This window comes from Nicotiana tabacum, chromosome 3 (genome assembly GCF_000715075.1).
Source record: "Nicotiana tabacum cultivar K326 chromosome 3, ASM71507v2, whole genome shotgun sequence".
NCBI lineage: Eukaryota > Viridiplantae > Streptophyta > Magnoliopsida > Solanales > Solanaceae > Nicotiana > Nicotiana tabacum.
This window is the reverse complement of record NC_134082.1, coordinates 175,352,885-175,366,055: the sequence shown is the minus strand read 5'-3', so window position 1 is coordinate 175,366,055 and position 13,171 is coordinate 175,352,885. Positions and strand designations below refer to the sequence as shown.

At 39.6% G+C, this 13,171-nt stretch overlaps 1 protein-coding gene across 1 annotated transcript; it reads right to left on the bottom strand.

The window, feature by feature from the left end:
- Positions 1–5,780: 5,780 nt before the first annotated feature.
- LOC107810281 (uncharacterized) lies at positions 5,781–9,997 on the bottom strand. Its single transcript, XM_016635040.2, has 2 exons — positions 9,287–9,997; positions 5,781–6,761 (listed from the first exon to the last, which is right to left on the bottom strand). Exons 1-2 carry the CDS (start codon positions 9,742–9,744, stop codon positions 5,909–5,911), a joined length of 1,311 nt encoding a protein of 436 aa, XP_016490526.1. The 5' UTR covers positions 9,745–9,997; the 3' UTR covers positions 5,781–5,908.
- Positions 9,998–13,171: the final 3,174 nt, after the last annotated feature.

Sequence of the window (13,171 nt, the reverse complement as noted above, 5' to 3'; positions counted from 1 at the left end):
ACGGGTTACTATTCGATAAGTCCGAAATAACACCCTTTAAGGCCAAGAGCCTTCGCAGCACGAAGAGTTCGACCTCGATCAAACAACGACGGGTTACTATTTCGATAAGTTCAAAATAACACCCTTTATGGCCAAGGGACTTCGCCAAAAAGAAGAGTTCGACCTCGATCGAATGACGACGGGTTACTATTTCGATAAGTTCAAAATAACACCCTTTAGGGCCAAGGTCCTTCGCCAAAAAGAAGAATTCAACCTCGATCGAATGATGACAAGTTACTATTTCGATAAGTTCGAAATAACACCCTTTAAGGCCAAGGGCCTTCGCCAAAAAGAAGATTTCGACCTCGATCAAACGACGACGGGTTACTATTTCGATTACTACGAAATAACACCCTTTAAGGAAAGGGTCTTTGCCAAAAAGAAGAGTTCGACCTCGATCGAATGACGAGGGGTTACTATTTCTATAAGTTCGAAATAACATCCTTTAAGGCCAAGGGCCTTTTCCAAAAAGAAGAGTTCAACCTCGATCGAATGACGACGGGTTACTATTTCGATTAGATCGAAATAATACCCTTTAAGGCCAAGGGTCTTCGCCAAAAAGAAGAGTTCGACCTCGATCCAACGACGATGGGTTACTATTTTGATATGTTCGAAATAACACCCTTTAAGGCCATGAGCCTTCACCAAAAAGAAGAGTTCGACCTAGATCGAACGACGTCGGTCTACTATTTCGATAAGTTCGAAATAACACCCTTTTAGGCCAAGGGTCTTCGCCAAAAAGAAGAGTTCGACCACGATCAAATGACTATAGGTTACTATTTCGATAAGATTTAAATAACACCCTTTAAGACCAAGTGTCTTTGCCAAAAAAAAGAGTTCGACCTCGATCAAATGACGATGGGTTACTATTTTCATATGTTCGAAATAACACCCTTTAAGGCCAAGGGCCTTCGCCAAAAAGAAGAGTTCGACCTCGATCAAACGACATCGGGCTACTATTTCGATAAGTTCGAAATAACACCCTTTAAGGCCAAGGGCCTTCGCCAAAAAGAAGAGTTTGACCTCGATCAAATGACGACGGTTTACTATTTCGATAAATTCGAAATAACACCCTTTAAGACCAAGGTCCTTCTCCAAATAGAAAAGTTCGACTTTGATTGGATGGCGACGGGTTGCTATTTCGATAAGTTTAAAATAACACCCTTTAAGTCCAAGGGCCTTTGCCAAAAAGAAGAGTTCGACCTCGATCAAACGACGATGGGTTACTATTTCGATAAGTCCGAAATAACACCCTTTAAGGCCAATGGCCTTCGCCAAAAAGAAGAGTTCGACCTCGATCAAACGACGACGGGTTACTATTTCGATAAGTTTGAAATAACACCCTTTAAGGCCAAGGACTTTCTCCAAAATGAAGAGTTTAACTTCGATCGAATGATAACAGGCTACTATTTCGATAAGTTCAAAATAACACCCTTTAAGGCCAAGGGTCTTCGCCAAATAGAAGAGTTCGACCTCGATCGAACGACGATAGGTTACTATTTCGATAAGTTCGAAATAACACCCTTTAAGGCCAAGGGCCTTCGCCAAAAAGAAGAAGTTCGACCTAAATCCAACAACGGTGGGTTAATATTTCGACAAAAGTTCAAAATCACACCCTCAAGGCCATGAGCCATCTCCAATGGGAAAAGTTCAAAATATATCTAAGGCCAAGGGCTGTCAATAATAAAAAGGGAAGAAAAGACCGGGACTCGCCATATGGGAATCCATCCCGCGCCAAAGTCATAAAAAGCAAAAACAAAGATAAAGTACGGGGCAAATAACAACAAAAAAATATTTCTTTATACGAGGTCACCACACTAATGGTCACAGATTACATATGGCCCAAGCCAACAATACAAAAAAAAAGAGGAAGGAAAAATGACAATCGATGATGAATATAAAAAAACAGAAAACAGACTGAGACAACATTCTTTAACTCGGCGTTATCACACCACCATCATCTCCAGAAAGCTCTCTCTCATCATCCCCGCCCTCTTCGGCCTCCGGAGTCGCAGAGTCATAACCACAGTTGACACGGGCCTCCCGTGCCTTTGCTCATGTTCCTTCATATGCGGCCCCAGTAATATTGCCCGCTTCCCACAGACTCTTGTATATATCCTGCTGAGCTTCAGCATGAAACCAAAGATCATGCAGGCGGCAGGGAACAACGGCGAAAGAAGACTCAGACTGAGCCAACAGCCGCTCCTTTTCAGCCTCAAGAGCGGTGGCCCGATCTCCTAAGGTCGAAGCTTCCCGATTGATCTCACCAATGCGCTCCTCAAGCCTCGCCTCCATTAGCGTTGTCGTCACTCTCTCTGATTCCTGCTCATACTGGAGGATGCGGATAGTGTTCTCCAGAGTCGTCGTCCTTACTGAAGCCGCAAACTAGTCACTCTCGATACTCTCCAGCCCGACGACCTTTCTCTCCAACTCGGCCATCTTTCCCATCCACTCTGCACTCATCGCCACGACCTTGATAAGGTTCTGGTCCATTTCAGCCTGCATTGACCTCAGCCTCCCCTACAGATAGTCACACTCTGCGGCCACCCCCTTTCCTACCTCGAGCTCTTCGTCCTTCATGCGAAGCTGCTCTTCGAGTACACTGGTCCTGCGAATGGCCTCCATCAACTACTGATCTCTCTTCTCCAATTCCTCGCCGAGGGATTGAGCACCAAGATTCTCTCTCAGTCGCTCGTGCATCTCACGACACTTGTTGCGATAACGTTGATACTTTTCCAATATCTTCAAGAAAAGCTTGGCCCGAATGTTGACCCTACACATACTCTCCACGTCTACCATGTATGTCTGAAAAACGAGAAGATGGGTTAAAGCCATAAAAAAAGAAAAATGAGAGAAGTATAAAAGAAAAGTGCAACGTACCCTCAAACCCATAACGACCATCTCATTCATCAAATCGATATCAGGAACGTTCCAGAGAGCCACGTTCTCGGCAGCGGAACACAAAATGTCGAACTGTGGCACCAGATCCTCCGTGTCCCCCAGGAGATTAACATCCGAACAAATCTCAAGAATATGGGCCGACCCTCCCGCGTGAACCATCGAGTAGGTAATACCGTCCTCAAACATCCTAACATCATCAGGATCGAGGTCCGACTCTGATTCATAATCGTCGACCACAACACCTTTCCCTCTTTCGGCAGCTGAGGAGGAAGTATGACTGGGTACGAAGGACGAGGGTACATCCAAAACTACAACGGCAGCCTAGAAAATCTGGCCCCTCATCATGACAGGTTGCTGATCAACCACAACAATAGGAATCTCCGTCGACGGGGAAGATACGATGACTGTCTCCATCTCCATGGGCGGAATGGTATCAACCCCCGCCCCAAATTCTGTCAAGGGAGAGTCGTCCAGGTGAATTACAGTCGGAGGGGCTGCCTCGAATTCCACTCACCGCCTCTTGGACGACCCTTCTTCTTCCTCAGCACGGGGAGATTCAACCGTTTAATGAGCAATACGAGTTGGGACCTCAGTCTGAGAAGTGGCTTTCACAAGAATAACCACAGCCGCCGACTCGACTGAAGCAACCCTCGATGAAGGCCGAGCGGTAGGTGCTACAGCAGGGCGAGAAGACAAGGTTGGCTGACGAAAAGCCAATGGAGGAGCCCTCGCTCTCCGCACTCTCCCTGGCATCGACAAACACACATGATAAACTAAGTAAAAAGAGAGGAAAAATAGAAAACAGAAACGACATCTCACCTATAAGGGGTCTGCGTCCAAATTTTTCATAAAAGGCCGACCATGTGCGAACCCCCGCCGTATGGGGAAGGATGGTGCTCACCTACTCACGGATACCTTCGACAGATGGAGGAGGCAATTTTTCGGCTGCGGAGACATAACAGGGTTTAGTACTGTAAAAGAAAGTGGTCGGATATATCTCAAACTAAAAACATAAGAAATTTACGTGCAAAGTTCCATTTCTCAGGGAACCCCGTTGGATCCGCCACAATGTGCTCGGTCCGCACATAGAAATAATTCTCGTAAAAATGACGGTTACCCCTGTCATCCATTTTCACCACCAGACTCTTCGACTCCCGAGGACGTATGTGAAGCATCGTGCCGCGGATAAGCTGAGGGGCGAAGATATTTAGCATGCGATCCAAAGTGATCTCACGGCCGGCGAGTTTCGCAAACTTGAGAAACATAAGGAACAACTTGCACAGGTACGACGAAAGTTGGGCGGGGCATACCTCATAAAAACGGCAAAAATCTACCAACAGGAGAGGGAGAGGAAGTGTGTATCCAATAAGAAAGGGGTAAGCGTAAAACACGCAGTACCCAAGACGGTCAAAATGAACTATGTCGTTCCCTATCGTCGGTCGCATGTCAACGTAACCAGGGATCCCCCACCTAGCTTTCAACTCTGCAATGTCTTCTTTTCTCATAACAGAAGGGACAGGTTTCGGCTCCACCCCGGCGCGACTGCTGAAGTCGGTCAATTCTCTCCAGGATGAGGCAAAATCTCAACTACCGACGGGACCTCCTCGTTTTCTACCACTTCTGCCCCTCCAGTGGCCTGAGCAACATTTTCCGGTGCCGGAATTGTGACAGGGAGATCAGTGCAAGAGGAATCACCAACCATTTTGTCAAGATGATGCGGCAAAAAGTCACCGGAAAGAGGATGAAAGTTTTTAGTTGACTGAGGGCAAACAAAAACTCGGAGTTTCAGGAAGAAAGTATATCTGCAGAATTCTTTCAAGCAAAAGGCGAAGAACTGTGTCAATCGAATGACGAATTCCTTCTATTTATAAGAGACATAAATCCCCCAAGCACGAAACGCAAGAGTCGCCAATCGAATCTAATAGGGCACGAGACGTTTTGGTTCCCCAGGAACGTGTGTCATAATGGCGGCAGCCACGAAACAACATTTCAATGCCAAATGACGTTTCGGTTCCGAAACAACCGCAACGGTCCAAGAAAATTGAAAGAATGCCATCATCCCACTTGAAATCTAAAAAGCATAACCAAGGAACAAGCAGTCAAATTTCTCTCGAATTCGTAGCAATCATGATCCGTCTGCCTGGCCTGACAAGGGACGACCCCGACAGATGGAGGGACTAACTGTATTGGTCAAAATCTGACCGCTGCCGTCAAGCTGACCAACGTCCCGTCCTGGCGGCGAGGCGGCGAAAGATGACATGACCCATTCCACATCAAGCATTCTCGATACCCGTCGAGCCAGGAGAAACGATGTTTAGAGGACGGACAAGACAGACATAATATAAGAGTGCCGGACCAAGTAGATAGCAAAGGTCCCATGACTATATATAGTAAGGAAAAACCTTCGGTTAAGAAGAGGCTGGGGCTTCTCCCTCTCTCATTACATCCCTCCTCTACAATCCTCCCAAAAACAAAAGGAAGAATTTAGCAATCTTCAAAGGAAGATATGTAAACAACCTCCCTCATTGATTAATGAGAGGCACAACGAAAGTTTCAATAAGATCGATTGTATCTATTTCATCTCATATACTATTTATTCTGTTAGCTCATTGATCTGGAATTTATTATGTTTAACTAAGATTTGCCCCTTCAGTTTTTTTGATTGATTTGTCCAAAAAAGGTTCCGATATCTTTTGAGTCAAACAACCCCTAATTATGATACATTTAATATTTTGAAACAACTACTCGATGTCACGTTTCAAATCACATAAGCATCCTTGAGTTGAGCCGAAGGAAGAGAATAGACTTCTTAGCACAAATGGAACGAATCAATAGATTATTGTTATTTGGTTAAGATCACTCCTTTTTTGTTTGAAGGACAAATATTTTCATATGATACAAAAATTCTTGCAGAACATTGCACAAGTAGTGCAAGGTGAGACTTAATAAAATGCTTAAAAGATCATTCTTAGTAAGGCAAACTCTTAGAACTTGAGCTAACAACTAGGGACTTAAGCCTTGAACAATCACTACCACCATTGGCTCTACTAGTAATTGTTTCCATATTTTTATGAAGGCTTTGTTTCACAATTTTCTTCATCAGTTTCTTGCTTTCATCAACGGCTCTTGGACTCACTGGTGGTGAATCAATTGCTATCCTTCCTGCTTGTGGCCCAGAGTGAGGTCCCATTTTGCTCTGCCTTTCATCCTTAAACCATTGTAATAATTTCAATGCTCTTTTTTGAGCCAAAGGACTACTCAACAATGCCACTTCAAGTAGAACTGGAACAATACCAGCCTTAGCCATTTTCTCCCTTTGAATAGAACTCTGGTGAGCCAAAATCATCAAAATATAGACCGATAATTCTTGACATTTTGGCTTCTCTTCCCATGTCATTATTTCGATTAAGCTCTCGGGCACCATAGGATTTTCTTCCATTGCCTTCTTCCCCATTAAGGTAACTACTAGATTTCCCAATGTGGCTAATGCTTTCTCTGATACTTCCTTCAATGAAGACAATCTAAAGAGAGTAGTCATTGTTCCATTAGTTGCCAAAATGGCAGCATTTTCCAGCACTGAGGATAAATTGTACAATGTTCCTAGACATGTACTTTTTGTTTCAACACTTGAGTTGGATGAATCAAGAATGCTGACTACAAATGGAATAATTCTTGAGGAATCCATACTGAATTGGGTGTTGGCTAGGGATGATATAGACAAGATCAATTCTGCAAATTCTTGCCTTGTGTTTCCATCTAAATTGTCTGGTTTTTGGGGTAATCTTGATAAGATTCCTGCTTCTACCATCAGAGCCTTGTTCCTGAAAATGGGAACCAAGAAAAAAGAACAATGTTAAACAAATGAATTACTCCAATGATATGGCCAAAAAGAATATTAGAATAACCAAGCATTAGGGACCCAATTTTATGACTTTCATTAGTTATATTTATTGGTCAGCAACTTGGAAAATGATATAGAAAAATGGGTAGGAAGTTGGGGGATTGCCCAATCAAGTAGGGGTCCCCAAATAAATAACAATAGAAATTAAAAACATTATTGACAGTGAGAAGTCAATAAGATTCTGCAAACCAGATCAGTGCAAGAACTGAAGGTCAACAAAGTCGATTTTACCATATTTCTTAATTGTTTTCATATAATTAATACGTGAACCACTCCACTTTGATCACTTCGGCCACAAATATTAATAAAGACAAGTAAGAATAACATGTAAAATGAACAACCCGCTAGTTATTCCACCATGGTTGTACTAGACAGTGAACGCATTTTATGGCAACAATTTTAACTACAATAACAATAATTTCTATATCATTATATTTTTTTTACTCTCATAAGAGAAAAATGACGTCTTTTTTCATGAAATTAATCCAAATACATAGATAAAAATAGGACTAAAATAAAAGATTGGGTGAAACGTATCAATTATTTTGTCCTTCAAGAGATATTTATCGAAACTGAAATGTTAAAAGATCAGGTGAAAGCTGTACGCTATCATCATAGAGTCGATTCAACCCTCTTCATAATTACCAAAACAATGTGGTCATACCACATACTTGTATTGTAGGACCAATCGAGGCTTAGAAAAAGGCCTAAGTCCTTTTCGGATAAAATGTTATGGGCTAGAAGGTCAAGTTGACTCAACTAACCTATATTTGCCATTTTAAGGCTTCGAAAATGCTATGGCAAGAAAGTCAAGTTGATAAAATCCATTTGCTACTTGCTTTCTTAGTCATTATTTAAAGGCTTTCAAATGAAGAAGAGATTTAAGACTATTTTCGAAATATCATATGGTTAAAAACAGACCACAACAAAAGTCTATGTAAAAAAGTTCTTACCAATCGCTTAACCAAAAAGTACAAAGAGAAAAGTACGAGGAAATTAAAGAATAAACTAGTAGATGCAATAGAATATTAGAGTTTTTCTTTTTGCATAGCTGCAGTTTTTTATTCCGTTATTAAAATTGGACGTTTAAATAGTATAGAATTCAGGGTGACGAAGTACTTTTCTTTTTAGTTTGTTCCAAAATAGATGACGCATTTTTAAGTTTGGAAATAATTTAACTTTAAACTCTTCATTTTAATTCTTTTATCATTAATGAGAAGTTTTTATAGCCACACAAATGACATTAGCCTACAAAGCTTTTACTCTTTAAGTTTTTAAGACCACAAGTTTTAAAAGTCCTATTTTCTCTTAAACTCCGTGTCGAGTCAAACTACATCATCTAAATTGAAATAGAGAGTAATATTTTTTATTTTGGTCATACACATCCTCGAAAAACAAAGATGTAATTGGAACATATTTGAATTTTATTGGGATAAAAATCACTAGGGATATTTTATTTTTATGGCTATCTATGATGGGAGGTACAAAGTCATGAACTTCTTGGGCACTTTAAGAGCCAAGAGACGGGGTATTATTCTCTAAACCAGACCTCACGTGCCATACAGTGTGTTAAAGTCAAATATTGGCCACTGAAAGTGGTCAGTGGGCTCCACGTATTCGTACATTTCCCTTTATGTAGTTAGTTACACATCTAATAATCAGTCGCCACGTCATACCACCGCACTAAAACCCACTAGCTTAATAGGATGAAATTTGTACTACGGAACCCCTTGTATTATATTGCTATTAAAATAAGATCACTATCAAAATCTCAGCTCAATAAAAAATCATATTATATTCTACATGTTAGCTAAATTTTTCTAGGACGGTAATTGTCGAGTTTTTTGCATGCATCTTGACTAGATTACCAAATATAATTCACCTTTAGTTACCTTTATTAGTTTCTAACCTTAATATGCAAGATTATCACTTCAGTTTTTAAACCATTAAGCCAATCACCTTGACATCTAACGTTTATAGGATATTAATAAAAACTATAAATTCATTCTTCTATTTTGGCAATAATAGATGTTCTTTACTGAAAGAAATCACGAAACAGAAAATTAACATGCCATTTGCTTTTCCAAAATGGATAATGCGATTTAATTAAATTTTAAAATCAGTTCTCCAGTTCACGAATATGGGATAAAATTTGAACTTCACCTTTACAAATTTCTTACTTAATGTGATGAAAAAATCTCACATTATTATAAAATTACAAATTGTTATAAATTCATGATTCTTGTTCTTATCGTTTTTACGATAAACACATATATTAGTGCAGCGTCAAACTTAGCACTTAAACTTGATCGTAACTATTAGCCGAGGAGAAAACCAAGCATGAAGAAGAAAGTGGATTAATTGATAAAATAAAATAAAAAAGGATTTTACTTAAACGAGTGATTAATATTTATGATTTATAAAATTATAAGTAAATGAACTTACGTGAAAGAGCCATTGGCAAGCTCAACTAATGCTTGAACAGCCAATCTCTGCCGCCGCAGCACCACCTCAGAACCACCAATCATGGCCACAAGCGGCGGAATTACGCCCAGCTCCGCCATCAGTTTCCTCCTCTTTAAGTCTTCTTTAGCCAACTTTTTTATCTCTTTGGCTGCCACCTCTTTTTCTTCCGAACTCCCAAAGTGAAGTTTCTTCACAGATTTTTGCAAAACCATCCATCCATTATCTTTAATATCACTCTCTTTTCCCATTATACCCTTTTCTCCCTTTTCACCTTCTTCAATCACGATCAAAGTATCTGATTTTTCTCTCGGCTGATCAGACGGTTTCAATGGCTTTTTAGATGCTGCCTTGAGCTGAAGGAACCGACGGACTTTTGTGAAAAACCTAAGCTTTATGTAGGTCAAATACCAATTACTAGTTGTTGAAGTATTAGGCATGTTTCGATATATACTACTCGTGAAGAGGACATATATGAAGAAGAACGGTTTTGTAGGGGCCGTGGTGGGGGTAGGGGTAGGGGTAGGGGTGGTTTAATTGAAATTCTAAAAGGTTTTAAATTAAGTGTGTTTATATCTGACTTTTGGTGAAAGAAAGAATTAGTTGGAAAAGAAGCAGACAAAGAGAGAAGAAGACTTTGAGGGCAACAAAACAAGAAGAGCAGAAAGCACATGCAGATTCACGATATGTCAGTTACATCGGAAGGAAGAATTGAAGTTCTCTGATTCTTATAATCAACTGTTACATACACCATATTGAACAAAACATGTTAGGCAGAAATCCACTTTGACCCTTGTGGTTTCATATAATTGTGGAAACCCCCTCTATTAAAATTCTCCTAACTAGCTTAGCCAACTGCTCCCAAACAAGTCACATTAACATTATATAATAGATAAAAAGTATTTCAAATGTTCAAATTAAAACAAATAGTGACGAATAGTCCTATTTTCTCAATAAGCTTGTGATGATATGCTATAATTGTGTATTTTAGTTGCTTATTACACTCTAATTTACTGTATTTTAATTGAGTTTGAGCTTTAATCGCTAGTGTTTTGCACTAAATATGTGTTTTATGCCTTGTAGGAGTGATTCCGATCTATGTACGCATTATGGAATGAATTCAAGTGATTTAGAGCTTTGAAGTTTGAGTAAAAGCCCAAGACATTCAGTCGGGATCGTGTTCGGAGGTAGTGTACCAAGTCCGGATGTTAAAAGAGGACGAAATAAGTTCACTCTGAGAAAATTACACTGCCGCGCCGCATGGGACGCCGCAAGGTGCGGCGCAGCAGTGTAAAATGCTGCCTGATGCGAAAAGTTGAGGCTGCTGATAAACTCCACTAGCGCGCCGCATGGTGCGGCGCGGCTTTACAAAATTTATAGAGCCAGAGTCCTATTTCGCGCGGGAGAAGGTATTTTTGTCTGGGCCCGACCCTACTTGGTATATATACATGGAAAAATGTTATTTTGGAGATCTAACAGACTTTTGACAGATCTTAGACCTAGGGACACATCTTAGACCTAAGTAGAACACACCACGCTTGGAGGAGGCTTCTAACTAGTTTTTCTTCTCTTTTCTTCCTTTAATCTCATAGTTTATTTGTTCTAGAGTTTTGGGGTGCTACATGAATGTTGTAGTTTGAAGCTTGAATTGTTCTTATTATTTTATCATATTGGTTTATTTATTCAATTTTGCGCTTAATTATGTGATTGCTTGATCACCAATTGAATACTATCTATGAATCTAGGGTTGAACTCGGGAGAGGGAATTCTAGATTGCATATAAGATTGAGTAGAGCAAGATCTTAACTCTTAGGGAGGGCGGATTTGCGGTTAGAATAGGAATATACCTAATCACCTTGCTTGGTTACTATACATGAATTATTAATGTGTTCTTGTTAATTCTAATTCCATAGGAATATAGACGTTAGGTTAGCTTGAATAGGCGAGTTGTACTTCGGGAGAAGGCTACGAGCAATATTAACCCTGTCAACCAATAAACCAAATAAATTAATTAGGCGATTAAAGTGGAAAACTCAACGGGATTGTTATCTAACCCATAACTCTAGAATATTCACTCACATTAAATTCGTCTCTGTAATTTGCCAACTTATTTTCTTTAATCTCTTAATTTATTACTTTAGATTAATTTTAGTAAAATATTCATACTTTAGGATTCGCTTGAATAGATTAATTGTTTGGTTTAATTTAGTTGATAGTTAATCACAAGTCCCTGTGGGTACGATATCTGGACTTACAATCCTATATTACTTGTCGACCACGTATAGTTGCGTGTACATTTGGGAGCAATAAGTTTTTGGCGCCGTTGCCGGGGACTTAGAAATTAGCTATTTTTCTAGATTAGACATTTAATTTTTTTATCTATTCATATTTTTGTGTTTTAGTTTAATTAGTATTTTTTTAATTTATTTTAACATGGCATCTTGGAATGAAAGTTATTCGAATGATGGTTACTCTTATTTTGATGATCCTTGTCCATATTGTCGAGGACCGCACTGGTGGAAAAATTGTCAGAATGTTCCCAGGATCGAGTTGTGCGCACAATCTCAATCCTATGAGTGGAATATTTGTAATATGTGTGGTGGTCAAGATGGCCATTGGAATGGTTGTCCTAATTCTTATTATCCCTCTCAGAGCTCTTATTATAATGTTTGTAATAATGTTTATGAGTTTGATAGGAGCAATGAAGTACATGATATGGAACGTGATGCATATTTTAGGGATATTCTGAGGCACGTAGCAGAGCAACATGATTAACTCAGAAAAGATATGAAAAGAATGAAGACAACAATAACAAGAATGAAGGCCAATATGGAAGAATTGAATGAAGAGAGCGAGTACCAACAAGAGGAAAATTTTGAAAAAGAGGAGATTTTGAGTCAAACTTGGCTGGTGGAACAAGCTGAAAGATTGGAAATATATGAGGCTCAACGTGAAAAAATTACAGATGGGATACAAGACCTAATAGAAGGAAGAGCTGAACTGGGACAAGAGATCAAAAAATTTGGCACATCTATTCACGACTTGGGAGCTCAATTGATTGCAAAGGTTGATGCGTCTAACGCCCAACAAAATAGTTCTGAGTTGTGTGAAACTAAAAAGGAGCTTATACGCCAAATCGAGGAGCTAAAATTGGAGAGTCAATCATTCGACCGTACTTTTATAAATGATGTCCATGTTGAGGAAAACACACTAGAGTTATGTAAGGAAGTAGATAATGTTATATTTGAAAACTCTAGTGTATGTATATATGAGTATGTAACTAGTGATGCAGTTTTAGAGTTGGAACGTATTGGTCCTCATTCCATGCATTTTTCAATATTGTGTTTGGATGATGACATAGAAATTGAGTCATCTGAGCCTTTGGAGGAGCCAATGGACGAGGAACAAGGTACTTACATTCTAAAATTTATTGTGCTAGAGAGAAAGAATTACATCCCTCATCAGAAAGCCAAGAAGTGTAGAATGCGAAATTGGTTACTTGGCCCAATTACATTTTTCCCACCACCCCGGGAGCATAACAGAAAGCTTGAAGCCAAATTGGGGGCTCATTCATAAGTTCGAAATGGAGACAAAAAGTGGTTCACGTCGTGCCGCGACGTTAAATAAAGCGCTTGTTGGGAGGCAACCCAATTCTATGTTTTTCTTTTCTTCTTCTTATTATTTTTTTATTGTGTTAATATTTTTGTAGTATTATTTTTGTGTTTTGTAGGATTATAAGCATTAAGCATAAGAAGAAATGCCAATACGCGAGTGCAAAAGTGAGTAGGTGGTTGAAACTGAGTGTGAGGTACCCGCATAAAGAATCATACCTGGGAGAAGTCTGAGTATCCCGTGAGCTGCTAATAC